Here is a 22,645-nt window from a genome sequence, read left to right as displayed (position 1 = left end):
CACTAGCACACAGGTATCACAGGTTTATCTGCATTAAAAATGGTGCACATTTTAAATTGTTCAGAACCCAGAGCACACACCGACAGAAGAATGTTTGTTTTGTTTTTTCCTCCACGTTGCTTAAGGGTGGTTAAATCTGAAATCATTTATACCACAATAATAGAACAGCATATAACAAAGTAGATAATTAATCTAATGACACAAGGTTGTAGAGAAGAAAAAAAAAAACAGGTCTAAACAAATCTCTTAAAACCATGCTGAATCTATAGTAGTGCTTTAGGATATTCCTTTTACTTTTAGCAATTACCTCAAAATACATTTTAAATCAAATAAATTGTGAGGTTTTTAGTGCCATAGTGACTAGCTCTTCCGCTAAAGCATCATTGAGGCACTCTCCTAACTTTTCCAAACAGACTGATAAATCTGTCCTCCCTGACTCCTAGAAGTTGGGTATTAGCTTATCGAATTGAAACTTTTCACCAGCTCTTGCCAATTATTCTAAAAGTATGCTTCAGCTGGTCATTTAATAGTCCATGGGTGTGCCATCACTAACACTCAGGAGACAAATGGGTGAAAGTTTTTTATGCTGTATGCCTATATAATACAATTAATACATTTTCATAAAACCTTCTTATAAGTGGTTAAATAAATTAATTGACTGCTATAAAATTGAATACAAACAGTTAATATATATACAAATAATCTGAATTGTAAAGCACAATTTTTTCAGCAATTATGCATTTTAAGACAATTCATAAAAATACAAGATCAGCAACCAACATATTTCCACTGACATGTTTTCCTTTTTTATTATTAATTTGAGAAAGAAACATTAACATATAACCCCCCAAAAAAAACCTTTGCTCCTAATACTCAGATACTGTATGAGAACTACTCCATTTTGAATTGCACAGTGCAGAATAACAAGACCTGTTAGCACTATCTGCTGGCAGAACAGAATAAATATGTTCATTTCCAAACGCTTTGAGTTTATTTCACCAGATAAATTTTCTGGTGCTCTTACATAAACACACTGTATTAAGTCAGCTCATCTTATTACAATAAAAAAAAAAAAAAAAAACAGTAGTGGACAGTTAGATACAGAATGTATATAAAAAAGAAATAACAGACAGACAAGTATCTTTTTCACTATGTACAAATTTGGTTAGATGGGGCCAGGATAGTGGAGTTCACGAGAAACAGCACAACTATTATAAAAGGAGGGAAAGGTAGAAGGAAAGGGAAAGAGAGGATAGGAGGAAAGACAGTATAGACATAATTGGTAATATTCACCCTCTACATGATTTCAGTAGTGGCCTTACCTCATATATGCATGGTGTCAAGAAGAGACCCAGAAACTCCTGTTGCTTCACACATTTAACCTCTACAATTAAACACGGAAGTCTCATTTCACAGCCTAAATAAAACCATTTCCCAAAAACAAAGAATTCTCTCTTCAAATACCCCCCTCTCACCTCCTTGTTTTTTGAGTGTAACATTCATTTTCGTTGATGTCATTGTTGCACTCCCCTCAGCTTCCTTCACTCACTGCATTATATCCTCCTCTCTCACTCCTATCTGACCAGTCTGGCTCAAAGTGTGTGAGCTGTACAGATGATAGAGTAGGTTTTTAATACAATGAGAAAAAATGACACAAAAAATTACTATGGACCAAAAATAAGCTGGAAGTTTAGTGACATGTCTAGACTTTAAAAATGGTATGGTCTGAAATCCCATGTTAAAGTTCTGCACATACTTGAAAATTGTTGTCGTCCTAACAAACATCACTCATGATTGATGCACTTCATTCTGCCCAATCACAAGTAATGTTTTCAGTCTGCCAATTTAAAAAAAAAAATGCTCACACCCTCTCAGACCTCATAAATCTACAAAATAAGGGTTTTCCGAGAGATTGAAATCACACCATCTGTGTTGCGTCTCTATGTCTCTCTCGCTCTTGATTCTGTCTCTACCAGAAGTCGCGGCGGTGGTAGGCATCAGGGTCACAGTATTTAGTCACCACCACTCTGTTGGCGAATTTCCTTCCTGTTAATCCTTGCATGGCCTTCTGGGAGTCAAACACTGACATAAACTCCACAAAGATCTAAGACAAAGAAAAAGGAAAACAAACACCAGTTTTTAACTGTTTAATTTAAAATTGTACATTCACATGTACAAGTAGGTGTCAAACCTTTCCAGTGCCAGGAACTTCTAAACCATCAACAGGCCGTGGGATCTCGATGCTCTTGACTTGGCCGTATTTGGAGCACTCGTCTCTGACGTCTTCAACGATTTCCTCATACTCTTCATCATCCAGCAGCTCCTCTGGTGCCACCATGTTCATCAGACACAATACCTCTGTAGGAATGCCTCCCATCTGAGTCACTGAGGTGTTCATAAGACCTGGTACTTGTAAGGTGACTGGAGTCTGGTTTATGCCCGTCTTCAGAGGGAGGAAAAAGGAATGGGAACAAGAAATGGGAGATGAAAAGATTCCTTATTCTAAAGTTTATATAGAGTACATCAGAGCTCAGCAACTCATAAAGGTACTCAAGTTGCACAAAAATTTGATAAACACATTCACACTCTCCCTTACCAGTGTGGTGTTTTTTGAGCCAACGCTTGCTCTCTGGACCAGGAGTTTCTTGTCACCAAGCTGCATGCCGTTTAGCCCCGCGATGGCCTGTGACAGTGAACAGTGTGCCTTGGAGAGGTTAATATAGGTGTCAATTAACCGCTCTGATACGCCTCATCTTTGCCCCTATTCTAGCCCATGAGGTTTAATAATGTTGTAAGCTTATGTAATTTCCTGAGGAATTTTAGACTAACTATACACAGCATTTCAAATTATTGGGGTCACTTGACTGAAAAAAATTTTACCTGAAGGTGTATGCTTAAAATTAGTTTGAAATTAGTAGACAAAAATCTAAGTGTCAACATATTAATTTATTTAATTACAAAAATAAAATTTTATTTGGAAAAAAATAATAATAATTTGAAATTGATGACTTGGACCAAATAATAAAGAAAAGCAGCCAATAAGTGCCCAACATAGATGGGAACTCCTTCAATACGGTTTAAAAAGCATCCCAGGGTGATACCTCAAGAAGTTGTTTGAGAAAGAGTACAAGTCTGCAAATTCTAGACAAAGTGTGGCCACTTTGAAGATGCTAAAATCTAACAGTTTTGATTTAGTTTAGATTTTTTTTTTTTGTCACAACATAATTCCCATATTTCCATTTCTGTTATTCCATAGAGTTGATGACTTTACTATTACTCTAAAATGTAAAAACAAAAAAATAATAAATAATGAGTAAGTGACCACAAACTTTTGAATGGATGAGTATGTTTTTAATGCTTACAACATTTAGATCTAAATGGGGTTGGAGAATTAATCTGTTTTTTTCTACATCACCTGGTCACTGATATTGACGTCAACATATTCACAGAAGGCATAGCCTTTAGAGAGACCTGTAGCGCTGTCTTTCACAAGGTTAAAGGCCTTCAGAGGACCAAATGATGTCAGCAACTCCTTCACCTGTTGAATAGCGGAAATCAACTTTAAGATTACAGCTTTTTTATTATTACAGGAAATTAAATATGTAAATACTGATCCACAAGCTCCTTTAATGAAAATTAATTAAATGAATATTTTACAAGTTGCAGAAAAAAAAGGAAAATGCTCTCCGAAATGAGAAAGGTGCACTGAATTTAAGACCAGAATTTTAGAACCTTTCAATACATCACTTAGGTTGAGAGGATAGAACAATTTCATAAATATCCTTGTAAAGCATGACAACAAAGGGGCTGTTCACACTGAATGTGTTATTGCATCTATCTGCACCTTGATATTTTGAGAGTCTTGCACAGAAGATGCTATGTCAACTACAAAGAACTTGACCTTTTTAAAATGTGTTGAGACACCTGACTTCTGTTCCATATCTGTTCTCCATATAGACTTTAGAATAATGAATCTGTTCCACGCATCTACCTTTTAATGCAAAAACTAGTGCTGACAGTCGAATACATTTTTTTAAACACGATTAATCGCATAATTTTTCAGTTAATCTCAATTAATCCCAGATTTTGAAAGTGCTGAAATTCGACTCTATATATTTTTTTTCCTGTAAAAATTAATTTCAATTTTAGGAAATAAAAAAAATTGGTAACAACATAATGCTTGTGGCATGGGGGGCATGGAAATGGAGAGCAGTTAGGTTTGTCACCAGGGTTGTAATTACTCTAACACCTGTCTCTCATTCTAGTGATGGCGAAGGGAGACCCTGGGTGGAAACATTAACATATCACAAAGGTTCCACCCTAGTTCGACCAGTGTTTATGCTGGTTTATGCTTTATTAAATGATAAATGCATTCATTGTGATTAAAAAAAATAGCGTTAAACTTTTAATCGCATGCAATCACAAATACAATTTGACAGCCCCTTAGTCTGTCATTTGCGCTCCTATCAGGGGTTAAAGACCACACATCCACAAAAGACATTACGCCATATCAAGTCATACAAATAGTTTTGGTAAAAAATAATTAATAGTTTTGATTGAACTTAAACATATGGCAACTAAAAAAGTACTGGGAAATCAGTTCTGCTCTACCTTATATACAATCAGGACAGTTAACTCTGCATTATGACAGTAATACTTTGTCAGTGACAGGAATATGTTGTCAGAAAATGTAATTTTGACACAAACCTGGTCATCGTTGAGGTAATTTGGCAGACCGCCAATGAAGAGCTTATGGGCAGAATCTGGCACCACTGTGGAGACAACACCTACAGAGAGAGCATCCTTAAATCACTCTATACTCAAGTTTGAACACAAAATAATGACTGGAGAGAGTAAAACCTTGAGCTCTGGGCATTAATGCAAAAGCTAGTACATAATAGAATTAAGAGAGCAAAAGAGAGACATGCCTGGGACATAGACACTGGGATTTTCACTCATTCCTGGTAGAGGTTGGTAGTCATGTGGTCTGCGAATCTTCAGACTCTGGCCCTGGAAAATGATGCCATCAAAGGCCATGGCCTGTGTTGTCTCATCCACTGAGCGGAACTGTATTACCACAGCATAAAAATAAAATTTTCATTCCGTTCTTGAAAATTCTAAAAGTATATGTGAGGATCTATAAAAATGAGCTCTACTGCTCTTCACAAAAACTCACTTCCAGAAAGGCAAAGTTCTTGTCCTGGTTGATCTGCACAGCAAGGACAGGGTTCCCTGGGGCCTGAGTCAGGCCACCCAAACGCATCTGAGCATTGAAGAAGTCCATCATAGAATCCTATCAGAGATTAGAGAACAATGCAATTATCAAACCAAAATATAAAAAAAAGGAAAACATCCAACCTCACCAGATGACAAGTGATGAGAAAAAGCAACTCTTTTTCAAGACAGCAAAGGAATGACAAAACAATCACATTTCTGAAGAAGATTCTGAAAAAGAATCTGTTTTAATCCAGGTTAAAGATGATCACACCTTCTAATACACCAAAACACCTAGCTGATGGATGTCAGGGATAAAAAACTTCACCTCTGTGATGCCAAATGGAATGTTGCCAACATACAGCCGTCGGGCCTGTCGGGTCATTTGGCTACCCACAACGGGAACAGGTGTTGGGGTCACAGCCAGACCCTCGGGGGTCATTGTGGGCAGCAGAGCAGTTGCCGGGATCTGACCAGCAGCTAAGGCCAAAGTAAGAGGATGTTAGACATATGGGAAAAACGAGAGAAAGAAAAAGAGAGAGACACACTTGCCTTGCATTGCTTTGTACTGCATGGGTGTGATGTGTTCAAAACCAGAAGGAGGAACATCCCAATACTTTTTTACTTTAATCTTTTTCTTCTCACGGTGTGGGGAGCGACTGCACAGACAGAAAGAGAAATCAACACAGACAAAAGCTGTTTCAATTGGTATTTGAAAATCCTTTAGGGAACACTCTAAGCAGCAGAATTTTTCAGACGAACCTGCAGGTGTAAAAAATTATCCCCAATAATTTCAACAGTCCACATTTTTCCACCTACCTGCGTCTGTGTTTGCGGTCTTTGCTATCTCCATGGTGCTCTCGACTGGCTCTCCTTTCTCGTTCTCCATCCCGGCTCCTTCTTTTTCTGTCCCGGTCTCTGCTGTGACTTCTCGAGCCACTACGCCGATGGTGCTTATTCTCCTTGTCCCGGTCTGCTGTAGATTCAATATGCAAAACAACATTTGCAAACTTGAACATAATAAACAATTCCTTCAATTCAACATGCATACTAGATGTTTATTCAAACTGATACCTGCTTGCTGCTGCTCTTCTGTTAAATGGATAGTTCTCCAAAAATTTTAATTCTATCACCATTTACTCACCCTCGTGCCATCCGAGATGTGTATAAATTTCTGCTGAAACACAAATATGACTTTTAGAAGAATATCTCAGCTCTGTAGGTCAATGCTAATGAATAGTGGCCAGAACTTCGAAGTTCCAAAAAGCATATAAAGGTAGCATAAACTTAATCCATACGACTCCAGTGTTTTAAGTTCACAATTGCATACTAGTTTTGCCATATCTATGGCATAAATAGTAAGATTGGTAAGGTAGTATGCAATTCCGAACTCAACGCATATCTTCAGAAACGATATGATGAGTGTGGATGAGAAAAAGATACATTTATAAGTCCTTTTTTACTTTAAATTGTCCTCCCTGCCCAGTAGGTGGTGATATGTACGAAGAATTTGTAATTTGTCAAAAACAAAAAAATGTGGAAGTGAAAGAGTAGATTTAAGTTTAAAAAAAAGTACTTAAATATTGATCTGTTTCTCACCCAAACCTATAATATCACTTCTGAAGATATGGATTACACCAGTGGAATTTTATGGATTACTTTCATGCTGTCTTCATATGCTTTTTGGACCTTCAAATTTCTGGTCACCATTGACATGCATTATATGGACATACAGATCTGAAATATTCCTCTAAAATCTTCGTTTGTGTTCAGCATAAGTAATACATTCATACAAACAAATTAGGGTGAGTAAATGACCAGAGAATTTTTATTATTCTATCCCTTTAATCAGTAACAACTCGTAACTTGTGAAATTGCATTGTTTTTATAGTTTATCATTTAATAGTATTTTAACAGTATTCATTTTCTTTTAATGACATGCACAGGTCTGTGCAAAATCCATGTTATCCTAACATAATTTGAGAATGGTCCAAAGAATCTGAACTTACACAGCCAATGTCACAAATTTGCTATTTTTGGTGGCCTAAAAATTGCACATTTTCTATGAAAAAACACTTCGGTTCATTCCCATGTTCAAATTCGATTTTGAATTCGATATTTTCAATGTATACACAAATGTTGAACCCCACACTACATTAATGTCATCTCCGTGAAACCACACCCCCTGTGCAAAACTACCCAACAGCAGTCAAATGTTTTGACGGGTTGCAACGCATTTAAGACACGTCAACATTGCATTTGCTTGTTTCTTTGTATAATAACCCTGGTGCATATTTTTTACAGTAAAGATCATCTTTCAGGCTGCAGCCACATCCAACTGCGAGACCAGTGAAGGGCTCTTACAGCTACTCACTGACCAACCATTACAATCACATTAACCGAAACACATGCTCAAAACCTCATTTGCACCAGATATACAGCTTTATTTCTAACCTTGCTTGTTTTCGGTCAGCTGTCTCTCAAACTCGTCAAAATCGGACATTTTCCAGCGACTCCAATACGCCGACTGAGCGTAAAACGGGCTAGCTAGCAGTTAGCAACTCAATGACTGCAAATATCTCACAAACAAAAAAATGAAGTCCACAACAAGCGTGAAGAAACTACTGTTTCTGTAAGAGAAAAGTTGCGAGGTGGGGAAAGCAGAGCGTAGTTTAATGAAAGCAGAGGGGGCGAGCTGAAGTCTTCCAGAAGCGCCCAGCACATACAAAGACTAGCATGATGAAACGTGCTTTCAAAGAAACCGCGAGAAACACAGAAGCACCAACAGCTGTGCAGGAATAAAGAAGTGCTCTGCTCGTGCGAGACCTTATATATTCCTGAAAACTACGTTGATGCGTTAATAGCAGCCTGTATTTCCAACAAAATCTCTGAAACGCCAAGGCCGTGAGTGCCCTCGCTAAGGTCAATAGCCACTTCCAAACACTTCCGGTTCAATTTCGCATATACAGCGTCTCGAGTGCAGCAGCTGTTTTCTAGGATCGTGTGTATGCATTTAAAATAAAAACACACACACACAAATACACGTTTTCCGTGCAAGAAATAAAAGAATAAACGCTGGCCGATTGAGCATCTGACGGCGCCCCCTACTGGATGATCGGCTCATTGCCAATTGGCTGGGTTCTTATCGGGACGTGTGTAGTATGTTGCAGCGATTGTGCTACATTGTTTTAATCGGGAAATCGTATATTTTCTATTAGGATACACACAGATTAGGGTATAACGTTGTGCTATATCGCGTCGTCACAGAAACCTGGAACTTACAGTTTGTGTGATGCTGTCACGAGTCCGCTGGTGGTGTTGTAGCCTATGCTTTGCTTACTCATAAACCTCAGTGGGTGTTTCAACAGTTTCACCTATAAGAGGAGTGGGTGGACACTAGAATAGCTCATCTAGACACAGGGCAGCGGTGACCTGAGCTGTTTTTATTGTGGCCTAAATCTCCCCATCCCTATTTGCATTACAAACAGTAAGTAGCCTACCGTTTGTTTGCTTTTGAATGTCATTAACAGTAAGTGAGTAGGATTCACTAATTTAAATGCATGTCTACTTACTTTCACTTCTGTTGCTACAATGGTTGTCTCAAATCCTATGGAATTGTTTAGACATCATAGGTGCCATCTAACGTTCAGACACGCATGTGACGTCCATAAATGCTTTCTAGGTAGGCAGCTCACTAGGTTCTTGAGACACAGCCAGTGTCATTGGCCCTGTCCCAAATGGCACACTCCGGACTTGTGGACTTCCTCAGAGTCCACACTTCGGTGACGTCATGTAGTGCAGACTTATAGGGCCCCTCGCGCAAGTCCACAAGGGCGCATTGAGAAGTATATTTGGGACAGACTCGATCATGAAGCGTGGTTATTGTTGGACAGGAGCTGCAGGTTCGGTTCGGGGAAATACAGGTGAAACTCGAAAAATTAGAATATCGTGCAAAAGTTCATTAATTTCAGTAATTCAACTTAAAAGGTGAAACTAATATATTATATAGACTCATTACAAGCAAAGTAAGATATTTCAAGCCTTTATTTGATATAATTTTGATGATTATGGCTTACAGCTTATGAAAACCCCAAATTCAGAATCTCAGAAAATTAGAATATTACATGAAATCAATAATAAAAAGGATTTTAAATACAGAAATGTCGGCCCTCTGAAAAGTATAATCATGCATATGTACTCAGTACTTGGTTTGGGCCCCTTTTGCATTAATTACTGCCTCAATGCGGTGTGGCATGGATGCTATCAGCCTGTGGCACTGCTGAGGTGTTATGGAAGACCAAGATGCTTCAATAGCGCCTTCAGCTCTTCTGCATTGTTTGGTCTCATGTCTCTCATCTTTCTCTTAGCAATGCCCCATAGATTCTCTATGGGGTTCAGGTCAGGCGAGTTTGCTGGCCAATCAAGCACAGTAATACCATGGTCATTGAACCAGGTTTTGGTACTTTTGGCAGTGTGGGCAGGTGCCAAGTCCTGCTGGAAAATGAAGTCAGCATCTCCATAAAGCTTGTCTGCTGAAGGAAGCATGAAGTGCTCTAAAATGTCCCAGTAGACGGCTGCATTGACTCTGGACTTAATTAAGCACAGTGGACCAACACCAGCCGATGACATGGCTCCCCAAACCAACACAGACTGTGGAAACTTCACACTGGACTTCAAGCATCTTGGATTGTGTGCCTCTCCATTCTTCCTCCAGACTCTGGGACCTTGGTTTCCAAATGAGATGCAAAATTTGCTCTCATCAGAAAAGAGGACTTTGGACCACTGAGCAACTGATCAGTTCTTTTTTTCTTTAGCCCAGGTAAGATGTTTGACATTTGAAGCCCATGTCCAGGACCCGTCTGTGTGTGGTGGCTCTTGATGCTTTAACTCCAGCCTCAGTCTACTCCTTGTGAAGCTCCCCCACACATTTGAATGGCCTTTTCCTGACAATCCTCTCCAGGCTACGGTCATCCCTGCTGCTTGTGCACCTTTTTCTTCCACACTTTTCCCTTCCACTTAACTTTCTATTAATGTGCTTTGATACAGCACTTTGAGAACATCCAACTTCTTTTGCAATTACCTTTTGAGGCTTTCCCTCCTTGTGGAGGGTGTCAATGATGGTTTTCTGCACAACTGTCAGGTCAGCAGTCTTCCCCATGATTGTGAATTCAATTTAAAGGCTCAGGAACCCTTTGCAGGTGTTTAGCTGATTAGAGTGTGACACTTTGAGCCTACAATACTGAACCTTTTCACAATATTCTAATTTTCTGAGATTCTGAATTTGGGGTTTTCATAAGCTGTAAGCCATAATCATCAAAATTATATCAAATAAAGGCTTGAAATATCTTACTTTGCTTGTAATGAGTCTATATAATATATTAGTTTCACCTTTTAAGCTGAATAACTGAAATTAATGAACTTTTGCACGATATTCTAATTTTTCGAGTTTCACCTGTATGCTGCCTATTGTTGTTGTTTTTACTATTGTGTTTGCGAGATGGCTTGCCATGCAGAGAAATCACATTTACGCTCCGACGTCGTAGAAGACAAGATTATTTTTCATGCATACAAATGCTGATGTTATGCACGGAGGAAAGGGTAAGCAAGTAAATGTTATTGACTTTGTAGATAAACATATAAATTGTCAAAAGTCGTTAATGCATTAAGTCATTATTATTTGATTTACTGTTTAATTTTCTTTTTTCTTTATATACATATATGTATTTTATATTTTTTATGTGTACCTTGTTTTTTTTATGTCGTTTTTAATTTACAGGTTTAAATATCCATACTTCACTTACATGACTCAGTAAAGCCCTGCCATTCGGTTCTATATAATGAATCGTTATGCGATCAGCCTATTATTCAGCGCGCTATTACTATGTTTGAGACATCAACCACTGGTCGATGACCATAATGTTTGTATAAACTGTAGGTAACAACTGGTAAAATGTACACAGTCATAAAAACCATAATGATACTTACACTTAAATATTTTCTTCTCAGCCATGTTATCAATTGTCTGTTTCCGTGAGCGAAAGCGCTCTTCACACCAGTTGTCTGATTGGCCTTTCGCAAGGACTCCTGGGTACTTGAAGTGCGTGAAGCCTGGATCTATGCAGGCTTCGCGGAAGACCGCTTCAAGGGTACAAAGGGGGCGCTGCTGAGCACACTTCAGAGCGTTAAAATGCTAAATGGGACGGCCTACGGACTCGTAGACTCAGCGAGCACGCGCAATTTAAGTCCACGAGACCGAAAGTCCGCATGAAGTGCGCCATTTGGGACAGGGCTATTGAGACGTTTTTGTTTCTTATTTGATGTACACTCTTTTTAGGGCTCTTGTATTTATACCGAAAACTTTAGGTGGCGCTGTCATACACATTGGTCAATTATATGTATTACAATGCAGTCTACTGTAGTGTATGCACAAACATACCATATTTTGGTGGGTACAACACACTTCAGACTTTAATACCTGGTTGTCTCCTTAGTGTCAAGAATTGGCAGACTCTCCACCAAAGGCTCAGTGCTGTTACTGTGTGACATGCAGGAGAAATTCAGACCCAGTATTTTCCAGTTCACAAACATTGTGAGCAATGCTGCAAGATTGCTACAGGTACAAACAGCACCCTCATCCTACTGATCAGCCACAACATTAAAACCACCTCCCTTATATTGTGCCGCCAAAACAGCGCAAACCTGCATCTCAGAATAGCATTCTGAGATGCTATTCCTCTCACCACAATTGTACAGGGTGGTTATCTGAGTTCCCATAGACTTTGTCAGTTCGAACCAGTCTTGCCATTCTCTGTTGACCTCTCTCATCAACAAGGCATTTCCATCCGCTGAACTGCCCCTCACTGGATGTTTTTTTTAGCACCATTCTGAGTAAATTCTAGAGACTGTTGTGTGTGAAAATTCCAGGAGATCAGCAGTTACAGAAATACTCAAACCAGCTCGTCTGGCAAAGACAATCAGTATCTAATCAGCCACTTTGTGGCAGAAGTGCAGCGCATAAAATCATGGAGACAGGGTCAGGAGCTTAATTTAATTTTCAAATCAACCATCAGTATGGGGAAAAATATGATCTCAATGATTTGGACCATGGTATGATTGGTGGTGCCAGGTGGGCTGGTTTGATTATTTTTGTAACTGCTGACCTCCTGGAATTTTCATGCACAACAGTCTCTAGACTTTACTCAGAACGGTGCCAAAACAAATAGCACTAGTGAATCTTTCGCTGCAGGTGCTGAGAGTCAGGCGAAGAACGTCCTGATACGTCTGCTGGGAATCTCGTCCGCTGATGGGTGTTGTCGCATATATAGGGCAAATGGGCGCCTAAAAGGATGGGGCTCAAACACCATTGTCAATCATAAGATTGGCGTTATGATACAAAGGCTTCTACTAGGTTGTGGAAATGGAATTCTCCAAAGCGTTCAGCAATGTCTCATGAACTGAATTGAAAGGGAACGCTGAAAGCGGGTGGGTAAACTCCAGAATGGGGCAGGGTTACTCCAGAAGGGGACTGGGCCCAATCCAAAAGGGGCGACACTTACACACATTGTTAGGGTAAGGTTTGGGTTTGGTTCTCTGTACGTCTTTGCTGGCAGTTTGGAGCACCTGCCCCTTTTTGGAGCTCAGCCTGCAGCTATATCCCTCTCAATGTTTGACTCTCTAGTATGGTTATGTTTAGGAGTAGTTGTAGGTGTTACCAATGACTCCCTACTATGGTTAGGTTTAGGAGTGGGGGTAGGTGTGGTCTTTAAGGATAGGGACAAATCAGGTAGTGGGGAGTATGAATGTGGCAGGGAGTCAAATTTCGCCACAACAACGGAACAGCTCTTAAATATTCTGACCAATGAGGGGACAATTTGCTCACATGTCAATTCTATTAACATTATTTTGGTCCATTTTGAAATGTTGCCAATTGTTGAAACAACAATTTTAGCCCTTGTTTCTGAACAAATCAAATGAGCTGCATGTCTGAAAATGCCATTGCTTTTGCCTTAGCTGTTAAAAAAAATGGCAGGCAGCCAGAACCATATTTATACTGTAACCATATTTATGCTCTCTCAGGCATGTCGAATTTTGGGCATCCCCCAGATTTTGACAGAACAGTACCCTAAAGGTCTGGGCCCAACAGTGCCTGAGCTGGGTGCTGAAGGGTTGATACCTCATGCAAAGACCAGTTTTTCCATGCTGTCTGAGAGTGTGAAAAGCTCACTCAAGTGCCTGGGAGATCCTCAGCAAGTCATAATGTGTGGAATTGAGGCTCAAGCATGCATCGCGGTAATGTCAACTGGGATGATTAAGCCAATGCCATGGCACATTTTCACATAAAATCATCATCTCTGGAACATGCTATTTAGGTTTTTCATTCTTCTGTAGTGCACAACCTACGATCTCCTGGAGCGGGGCATGGAGGTACATATTGTAGCAGATGCTGTCTCCTCTCGAAGGTATAAACCGCTTTAGGGTTTCCTTGTTTTTTGTCAGAACAAATATCAAAAAGGTTGTGATATTTTATTTTATTAACTTAAAGAAGGTATTTCATGATGAGACCAAAGTATGATAACTTGTGTCTTAAAAGCAATACAAAAAAGAAGGACTGCTACATGCCTTATGACACACACCTATATCTATTCAAGCACAAACTCAAGTCTTGTATTGTATATTTCAACAGTGATGGATGGCCTTTTTAAGCCTTTTTCTAAAGTTCCAGAAACAGGAGTGTTTTTACAAGAGTGTTAGCATGCACACATATCTCCATTTGTTCTGGGGGTTGTGCAGAATCTGCAGTAAGTCAAGCCTTTAACCGATTGTGAAGGTGCTGAAAACATATTTTCCTTTCATTTTTCAGTCAGACAGATCGGCTTTTTGCGCTGTCACGGCTGAAGCAGAGTGGGGCGTTTCTCACCACTACAGAGGGAGTTTTACTGCAACTAGTGCAGGATGCCAAGCACCCTAATTTTAAAGAGGTACATGTCTGTCTTATCTATCTAGGTAGTTGATGAAAAATTAAATAAAATTCTGTCATCATCATCAAATTCCTGTCTGCACCTCACACAAGGCTATTCTATGCCTTTTTAAGGGATATAGCACACAGGTCGCACTGACTACTTTTGTTGTTATTTTTTTAACTATTCCTTTTTAAGAACCTTGTTATGAAACATTATGGAAAATTGTATGACTTCAGAAGGGATTTCTTAGCTCTTGTTGTAATGGTAGGTTTAGCTTGAGTGTGCTTGTTTGTGTGAACTAGAGTGTATGAGGAGGCGCTCAGATGGCTGGGGTTTTGTGGTAAATAAAATCACGTTCGGCCATTGTGGCTTTCATGTTGTTACCTGTCCTTTATCTGTGCACACAGATCCAGAAGTTGTTGGCTCACCCGTCCCCTGATACAGGCCTGCTGGCCTTCCTCAGCTCTCTGTAGGGCCAGTCACACACCACACCCTACAGACATAATGACATAAATTACTATAACTCAGCACAAACTGCTCTCTGAACTGTCTCTTGAACAGGACGCTAAATAAATTAATATTTAAATTTTTTTTTTAATTTCTTGTCAGTAATCAGTAACAAGGAATCAACCAAATCATTAATGATTTGAGGATTGTAAAGAAATGTAATGCTAATTTAATTAATGCATATTAATTCATTTTTTTTGTTGTTGTTTTTTTTGCTTTCAAAGCAAATGCAAAGTTTGTTTAAGCTTGTTTAGAAACCGTTCTTGATGACATTTGTGAATTAAAAAGAATATAGATTTTATGGATGTGTCAAACCTGTTATTTTGAACGTACATTTTAATTTACAAGTAATAATTTGTGTGTTAGAGTACTCGACTACAAAATTCCTCTATAATTCTCATCCCTATTTTGTATTAAATTATGTACATGCATCACACTAAAATGAGAATAAAGCTTCCTGTACCATAATAGTGGCCTTTTGTATATTAATGCATACGTGTGTATACGGGTTATGATAAATACAATTGTAATAATACAGATTCTGACTTTTGTTACTAATGTTTATTCTTAATGCATTATGGCATGAGCATTGTTTATCAACTTTGTTTACCGAATGTACCCCCAAAAATGTGTCATATTTAACTCCTATGATACTGTATAACATTTAGTATTATCATGAATATTATAAAGTCACTTAAAAAAGGCCAAATAGTACATGTTCTGCTATGAGTGTCATCCACATAAATTTTTTAGACTTGTTTACACATACCCCTGGTTGGGAAATTATAGAGTATGAAGTGTCAACTGCACTACGATGTTAAGAACACTGTGGGCTAAGTAAATCTGAATGGAAATTATTACAGTGAGTTCCCGCCTACAGCTTCACTCATGACCTATTTCAGCATTGAAACTTACTCACCAGTAAAACATTATAAGTGCAGCCATGATAGAAAGGAGGAGAGAATGAGAGAGGGGAGGAGAAACATAGAAAGTTCTCAAATGGAGGGTGGAGTGTGTGACATTCAACACAGGCAGAAAGGGAGGGGGATTGAGAAAGAAAGGGAAGAACTTTTTTCCGATAGATTTTCTTCTCCCAAATGCAACATTTATACAAAAAGATTTGACTTAGACACTTTTACTGGCAAAGGAATGCTGCAATAAGCAGAAAGGAGAGAAGAGAAAGGAGTAAACGTTTGCTGAACTCCCTTAGGTACTCCTGTGTAACAGATGACAGCATTAAAAATTGACAGTGTGAAGTCTGTGGCCTCATGACAGAAGGTATGTTTTTCTTTCCTTTCTTTTCTTCTATTGGATCTCTTACTCATGCAAACATACAGAGTTTATCTCGCAGTATACTGGGAAAGAATGCAAGTTTATCTAACCTTAGTATTAGTAATTCTGATGCTTGAAGAATCTCTTGTTTCTTTTTCAAGCCATTACATCATGAATTATAAATGAGATTCTGTGGATATGCGATTTCTTTTGCAAATCATTGAAATCCTATTGTCTTGCAACTGTTTTTGACATGAAATTATACACTTGGTTAAATAATTCATAGTTAAGATGGAATGGGTAGAAAAACAGTATTATATAATATTTTGTTTTCACTGCACCGCAGACGTTCCCTTGAGCATGACTTCAGAATTGGACTCTAGTTTGACCAGCATTGACTGGCTTCCCCAGTTGGGAATCAGCACCTTGCGTTCAGGAAAAGAAAGAGTTGAACGAAAGAAAGAGCGAGGAAAAGTGAAGGATATCCATCCCATACCTACAGTGTCCCCTGCATCTTATTCCAAAGGGAAGCCTCCACACAGCTATGCCACTCTCATCGCCATGGCAATTAGTTCGGCCTGTGAAAGGAAGCTGAGTTTGAATGACATTTACACATGGATTAGTGATACATTTCCTTTTTATAGCAGAGCAGGAAGAGGATGGAAGGTAAAGACTACTATATGACCTCTTCCTCATTAAATTGTGCCATGATGTGATGTTATGTATGCAGTTGTGCATTAACAGGGTTTATTGTTAGGCTTCACACCTTTATTTATTTGATAAATCTACAAAGAAACTATTTTGCAATGTAGATGAAAGTTTAGATTTTTGGTTCTTATATTAATCCAATGAAGTTCATTGTGAGTCTTCAGCATTTGTTCCATTTCCACAACATTTTAACATTGCACCATTTATTATTATACCATTTTACATGCTTTTTGATGCTTTTGGATTCTTCTGGATCAAATTCAACTCATTTACAACTGCAAAAGGCTGTCTAACTTAGGTTTCTATTTAATGGAAATATTCCCTGAAAAGATCCTATCAATCAGGTTTAAACTATTACTGATCCTATCAAATATAAAACTATAATGGATCAGTAAACTATAAATATGTGCGCACCCACAACCACTGCTGCTACTTCCATATCCAGAATCCGACTAATAGCACAATGGACTGCTGGATTACAAAGATTCTAGACATTTGATAGACATAATATCATCTTGAAGTGCTAAGGAGCTCTGGTTTGGTATCATACCCTGCTGTCAAAAGCAAAAGTTCTGTTTTTACTTAGGCACAGACTCAAAATGAACAATTGATTTTCACTGTGGCATACTTAAATATGATTTATTAAAACATTTTTGTTGATTTGTGGTTAGTGTGCAATGACGAACTGTAGGTATGTTTATATTTTACAGGAAACCCTTTGCAATCTGTTCCCAAGTATTTCCTGAGTTAAGCCAACTGATTTATGATGCTATTTAACTTGAAATGGTGCATATTCTGACTATTTGAGGACCCTGTGCATGCAGAGTTGGAAAAAAAAACTGATAAAAGTTTTTAGGAGACAAGATATTGACATATAATATCGAAACTCTCTGTTTTCCACCCAGAACTCAATTCGGCACAATCTATCCCTCAATAAATATTTCCGAAAAGTTCCTCGACCACAGAGTGACCCTGGAAAGGTGATGTAGTCACATTTTATCTTTTCTTCAAATATAGCTGAGATTTATTAATCAGGAATACGAGGGACTATTAACTGCCACACTATTAAATCCTTGTTAAACATTCAGACAGCTCTTTAAAACATCTTAAAGGAATATTTCACCCAAAGAAGGACATTTTTGTTATAATTTACTTTCCTTTATATCGTTCCAAACCCATATGACTTTCTTGCTTCTGTGGAGCACAAAAGGAGATTTTTAAAGAATGTCATTATCACTGAAGTACATGCAATAACTACTGAAATTGAGTTGATTGAAGGCTTACACAAGCACTCAAAAGTGTCTTAAAAGTTGTCCATAAGACTTGCATCATCTATTTTCCATGCATCATTATCTAAGTCTTTGGAAGCCATACAATCACTTTGATTTGATTTGAAAGTGAATAGCGACTTAAATTGTGCCTGTTAATAATAATTTAATCAACTAATGTACACAATGGCCAAATCAAATATCGTAACATGTCAATAACATGAAACCTCATTGGCTCTTTCTATTCCTTTCAGAGTTTGTTTCATATCCACATATCCATTTGCTCACCTATACTGAAGCTAAAAGAATCCACCTTTTCTGTTATCAGGGCTCATACTGGACGATGGATGGGTCACCTGATTTAATTCATCACAGAGGTGTCAAGCGACCTTATCCTGAAGACGAGGTACATTACATACCGTAAAGCATGCTCATTTCATAAATGTAGATATATACTAAGATCAAGAGTATTCCCTTCACTGACACCTCCATCCCTGATCCAGGCTTCATTCCCAGAAGCCCAAGAGCCAGTAAATCAACTGGAGCCCCTCCCACCACTCCCAGATGTCAAGAGCACATTCTCTCCACCTCCATGCAAGGTACAATGTCATTTCTTCTGCTTTCTCTATTTCTATTAAGGATTAAAATCCATTTAGAGCAGATAATGGAGAAGTAGATAATAGATGTGTGACTGGTTTTTAGTTCATGTTTATTCGTTTTGAAGCCAGCTACATTATATCAATTGGCAGCCATCTTTGGAATGCTATCGGGCAGCTATTTTTCTATGTAAACAAGCGGTATACAAGATCAGTTCCCATCTACACAAATGGGGATGGACCGAAATCTACAAAATGGTTGCTCAAGATTACTATCAAAATATATATTTGAAACCTGCAGGACAATTTGACCACACTGGAATCATAAATTGTGTTTTTTACCTCATATTATGCTAGAAAAAAAAAAATTCCCAGCATGTATAGCTAATGTGCATGCACGTTCTCGACTTGATTGACTGGCGATGTCTGTCTCTAAAAGGTGATTGGCTCTTTTACCTGTAAGGCGGGACATCCTTTCTACAACCGATGACTGTTGGGCATTGCAATTTCACCCATTCATTTTAATAGAAGTGGCCTGCCTCTGCTAAATTTTCTCTGTCTATATGTTAGTATACTCCTGAAAGTAAACTGTAGCAGATATTTAAACCTAAAAAAATGTACAATTAAAATAAAAACAATTACAGTCTCTTGTGGGAAAATGGAACAAAAATATTGATGATTCATCATGCATTGCACATTGCACTATATTTGTCCAATCAGATCCTCTAATGAGAATGTCCCTCCACCCTAATAATAACACCTGCAACATGGTCATGGCTGTGCCATATCTACAAAATTTGGTCTCATCCAAATTTCCTATTAAAATAGCAAATATGTCAAATCAGTGACATTATTTAAAAAGATACTGGCATTGATAAGCCTGAAATGGATTCTGCTACAACACTAGTATTGTTTTCAGTCTGCGTTTACAATCAATTTCATTTTTAAGGAATTTGTGTACTTACATCATCATTTTATATATGGCTTAAAGTTTTTCCAAATAAGTAATTAATGTGTGCTGGCTCTGTTTCCGCAGCAACGTCAAACTGCCCCAATTCCTGCATCTCTTCATTCCTCTATTCCTCCAATCCCTCATGTGGATCCCCCTCTACGATTCTCCTTTGCTGATTTGAACCTACCGGACCTTTACAATTCCTTTCAGTCTCTCTGTCGCTCTGTGAGAGAGAGAGTCACCTCACATAGTAAGTGTGAACAACGTGTGGATTATGATGTTCTTTATCTTTTACTTACTATTTTCAGAGTCATTATATCTAAGAGCTCTTTTTGAGGAAGGTTTAACATTTATCTTCCTGAGGTTTGAGAATAATTCTCTTTTTCACTTCCTTTCATAGTGGACGTTCCCAATTTACTTGGACTTACCAACAACTGTACACCACTCCATACACCAAACCTGCCTCCTCTCTCCCCTTGCCCAAACCTCAATAATAACCAATACACCAACCCAAACCCAACCCTCAACCCCCTTAATACCAATGGTAACTTCAACCCAAATACACTTGATACTAACTCTAGTTTCATCCCCAACTTACACCCAAACCACAACCAGAACCCCTCTAGCATTCATTCAAATTCCAACACTGATCCTGAAAAGCTGCTACATAGTAATGGTGAGTATACTTGCACAGTGGTGAAATGTGTCAACAGGATATAAGTGTTCTGATAGCCTGATCAGTGATCCGTACCTTATCATCTTCCTCCTTTTTTACTCTCAGTTGTTCCAGAAGACTGTTTCAGTAGTGCCAACTCTCTGAGAGAGAGTTTCAGAATTGCTAGTCTGGACTGGGCTAACATTGACCTCACCTCTCACCCTGGTCAGTACTCTGCTGCAAACTAGAATGACTAACTAGGATGAAAAATTAAAATGTAAATATAAAGTATTATTTAAAAAAAAAAATGTGTTTCATTTCTCCAGTCTGATTGGACAGGCTGTGTTCCTAATATTTAGTTAGAATGCTGATATTTAGTACATCACTGGGACACATCAGTAAACAAAATAACTGCCCATTTTGCACCTAAAATTGTAAGTTACACAATGTTAACTTTTTATTGAACTATTGTATAAAAGCAGTATCACATTTGCAATTTACAAACTCACTGCTGTACTTAATATCCATGCTAATATTGAGGACAACAGCACTCTGTCTTGTGTGATATTGATTGATTGTTTCAATAAGGGAAAATTGTTTTGGGCAATTTGTTTTAAAAAGTATTTTGGAAAAAAAGATTTTACTTTTCTCTCTGGATTTACAATTTACATTTTTGGAGTTCATGTATCTAAAAGCACTATAGCCTATGAAGTATCTAAATTGCTTAAAGTTTAAAGAAATTATAAATGCATTCAAAAGACTACTAGACTACTTCACTATAAGGTAAAACAGAGTTATTAAGTGTCTCTATCATCTTCTCATGTAGACCTGGTAGAGAGCATGCGTCAAGCTGAGCTCTGTGACTGGGCATTGGATTCGAAACTCTTCACTTCGCTCTGTGATTCGCTCAACCGTTTCTTCACTCAGAAGGGTCTCATTGGCTCCTCTTCTTGTGGTCCCTCCTCTTTGGCACAAATGACCCTACCTCCTCTCAGTATGACGTCCACTAACCCTCCTACACTGGCTAGTTTGACACAACCATCTCCACTGATCTTCCCCTCCCAGATTCCTCCTGGTGAACATCCACTCCACAGTCCCAGGAGAAACCTGACCCCTCACGCCCAAAACCAGACACCACAGAGACTTCCAGGGCTGCAGCCCACAGCAAGCCAGCCTCTGACTCCAAACGGTGTGTTGAGAGATAGTCCTCCTCATACCCAAAATAGCAGTGATTCTCAACTGGTGGTTCACAACCCAAAAATGGAGATCAGGTCTTTTCTTATAGGGACATCAGGGAAACACAATGTTCAATGCAACTAATAAAATCCATCCCACAGTATAATCAGTTTTTAAAAGGGAGAACAAATGTCCTGTATATTTTCACTTCTGCTGCCACATGGTAGGGGATGCCAACATGGACAGATTGCTTGACATGCACGCAGGGTATGTCAAAAACACTTAACAAAACTACACTAATAAACAAAATAAATAAATTAAAAAACAACCAGACTACATTCAATATGGGGTCACTTGCAACAAGGATACACCACAATGTGTATTGTGCAGTGAATTACTGGTTGCCGAGATGAAACCAACAATTGTAATGCATTAACAAATTCTTCAAAATCATATTTTCCTATTCAGCATAAGACAAGACATGTTAAGAATTGTACACATAGTTGGGACATTGCAATACACTTCAATGTTTTTGTAATTACACTCCACGAGCACTTTATTAGAAACACTATGGTCCTAATAAAGTGCCCGACATGGTCTTCTGCTGTTGTAGCCCATCCGCCTCAAGGTTCCACGTGTTGTGCTATATTGGTCTAATTGCTCAAAACAACCTAACATGATGCCGTTTTTTCTCATGCAGCACTTCAAACTCAGCCACTGACTCCAAGAGGTCATCCACCTCTGAAGAATCTTCATAGCAACAGTGAGGAGATCCAGGATGACTTTGACTGGGATTCCCTGATAGAGTGATTTTTGTGCCAACAGAAACTTATAGAATACACAGTAAAATAAAACACATCACGAGCCAATTTATGAGACAAATCCACAGTATTTTTCAAGGACGTCACATGAGGCCAACGCATTAATCTTTAATGGTTGTTTCATGTAAATATGGAACAAAAGCAGATGTCCTTCGTACAACACAAATTGAAAAGCATTAAGCTATTTGTGTTTATCTTCATTTTGACCCTTCCTTATGTTTACTATAGAACAATGAACAAAATATATAGTTGTTTGCATGTTGAAATGCTGGTACACAATGATTGACAGCAACTGAAGTTAACCAAACTTGACAATGCCCTATTCATTCAGTGTTTAGTAAGTTATTGAAAATGGTGCTAGTTTGTGCTTAAACTGCTCCAAACCATGAAAGACTGTGTGGGTCAATCCTGAAAATGAACAATACATATGGGTGTATTTTGACTGAAAATAAATATGACATTTGATACATTATATTACATAATTTTTTGTCACATTAACATCCACCTTGGGACATA

General features: G+C 38.4%; 3 protein-coding genes across 8 annotated transcripts; 2 read left to right on the top strand and 1 right to left on the bottom strand.

Annotated features, from left to right (window-relative positions):
* Window positions 1-351: 351 nt before the first annotated feature.
* On the bottom strand, window positions 352-14,668 carry LOC127655689 (splicing factor U2AF 65 kDa subunit). Of its 5 annotated transcripts, none has more exons than XR_007972067.1 (12): window positions 7,669-8,695; window positions 6,034-6,190; window positions 5,767-5,873; window positions 5,543-5,694; window positions 5,177-5,293; window positions 4,929-5,067; window positions 4,708-4,787; window positions 3,416-3,538; window positions 2,597-2,704; window positions 2,192-2,443; window positions 1,476-2,104; window positions 352-1,384 (listed from the first exon to the last, which is right to left on the bottom strand). XR_007972067.1 is itself a non-coding variant. In XM_052143624.1 (12 exons), exons 1-11 carry the CDS (start codon window positions 7,715-7,717, stop codon window positions 1,970-1,972), a joined length of 1,419 nt encoding a protein of 472 aa, XP_051999584.1. In that variant the 5' UTR covers window positions 7,718-8,695; the 3' UTR covers window positions 352-1,606; window positions 1,925-1,969. The 5 variants fall into 5 exon arrangements, 4 of the variants coding, with proteins under 4 accessions (XP_051999584.1, XP_051999586.1, XP_051999583.1 ...); XM_052143624.1 differs by having other exon boundaries at window positions 352-1,606; window positions 1,925-2,104; XM_052143626.1 differs by lacking the exon at window positions 7,669-8,695 and adding an exon at window positions 14,559-14,668 and having other exon boundaries at window positions 352-2,104.
* LOC127655696 (isochorismatase domain-containing protein 2-like) lies at window positions 8,873-15,144 on the top strand. Its single transcript, XM_052143638.1, has 7 exons — window positions 8,873-9,137; window positions 10,712-10,812; window positions 11,706-11,830; window positions 13,291-13,503; window positions 13,603-13,673; window positions 14,075-14,192; window positions 14,582-15,144. Exons 2-7 carry the CDS (start codon window positions 10,776-10,778, stop codon window positions 14,645-14,647), a joined length of 630 nt encoding a protein of 209 aa, XP_051999598.1. The 5' UTR covers window positions 8,873-9,137; window positions 10,712-10,775; the 3' UTR covers window positions 14,648-15,144.
* Window positions 15,145-15,694: 550 nt separating this feature from the next.
* Window positions 15,695-22,597, top strand: LOC127655688 (forkhead box protein J2-like). 2 transcript variants are annotated; one of them, XM_052143620.1, is made up of 10 exons: window positions 15,696-15,959; window positions 16,300-16,619; window positions 17,567-17,641; window positions 18,258-18,335; window positions 18,433-18,528; window positions 19,562-19,727; window positions 19,878-20,153; window positions 20,259-20,357; window positions 20,959-21,321; window positions 22,009-22,597. In XM_052143620.1, the coding sequence occupies exons 1-10, from the start codon at window positions 15,950-15,952 to the stop codon at window positions 22,116-22,118; spliced, it is 1,593 nt and encodes a 530-aa protein (XP_051999580.1). In that variant the 5' UTR covers window positions 15,696-15,949; the 3' UTR covers window positions 22,119-22,597. The 2 variants fall into 2 exon arrangements, with proteins under 2 accessions (XP_051999581.1, XP_051999580.1); XM_052143621.1 differs by lacking the exon at window positions 17,567-17,641 and having other exon boundaries at window positions 15,695-15,959.
* The last annotated feature ends 48 nt before the right edge of the window (window positions 22,598-22,645 follow it).

This window comes from Xyrauchen texanus, chromosome 15, assembly GCF_025860055.1.
Source record: "Xyrauchen texanus isolate HMW12.3.18 chromosome 15, RBS_HiC_50CHRs, whole genome shotgun sequence".
NCBI lineage: Eukaryota > Metazoa > Chordata > Actinopteri > Cypriniformes > Catostomidae > Xyrauchen > Xyrauchen texanus.
Note: the sequence above shows the minus strand (reverse complement) of the source record. Positions and strands in the feature narration are given on the sequence as shown.

Bases quoted from the DNA above. Each gene is read 5' to 3' on its own strand.
- LOC127655689 (XM_052143623.1), bottom strand. From the start codon at position 7,717: ATGTCCGATTTTGACGAGTTTGAGAGACAGCTGACCGAAAACAAGCAA. The intron at 5,874-6,033 runs GTAGGTGGAAAA...CTGTCTGTGCAG, and splicing joins GACCGCAAACACAGACGCAG to TCGCTCCCCACACCGTGAGA. The intron at 3,539-4,707 runs GTTTGTGTCAAA...GCTATTCAACAG, and splicing joins ATTACCTCAACGATGACCAG to GTGAAGGAGTTGCTGACATC.
- LOC127655696 (XM_052143638.1), top strand. From the start codon at position 10,776: ATGCATACAAATGCTGATGTTATGCACGGAGGAAAGG. The intron at 10,813-11,705 runs GTAAGCAAGTAA...TTGTCTCCTTAG, and splicing joins TGTTATGCACGGAGGAAAGG to TGTCAAGAATTGGCAGACTC. The intron at 13,674-14,074 runs GTATAAACCGCT...TTCATTTTTCAG, and splicing joins GATGCTGTCTCCTCTCGAAG to TCAGACAGATCGGCTTTTTG.
- LOC127655688 (XM_052143620.1), top strand. The intron at 17,642-18,257 runs GTGATGTAGTCA...TTCTGTTATCAG, and splicing joins CACAGAGTGACCCTGGAAAG to GGCTCATACTGGACGATGGA. The intron at 18,336-18,432 runs GTACATTACATA...TCCCTGATCCAG, and splicing joins GACCTTATCCTGAAGACGAG to GCTTCATTCCCAGAAGCCCA.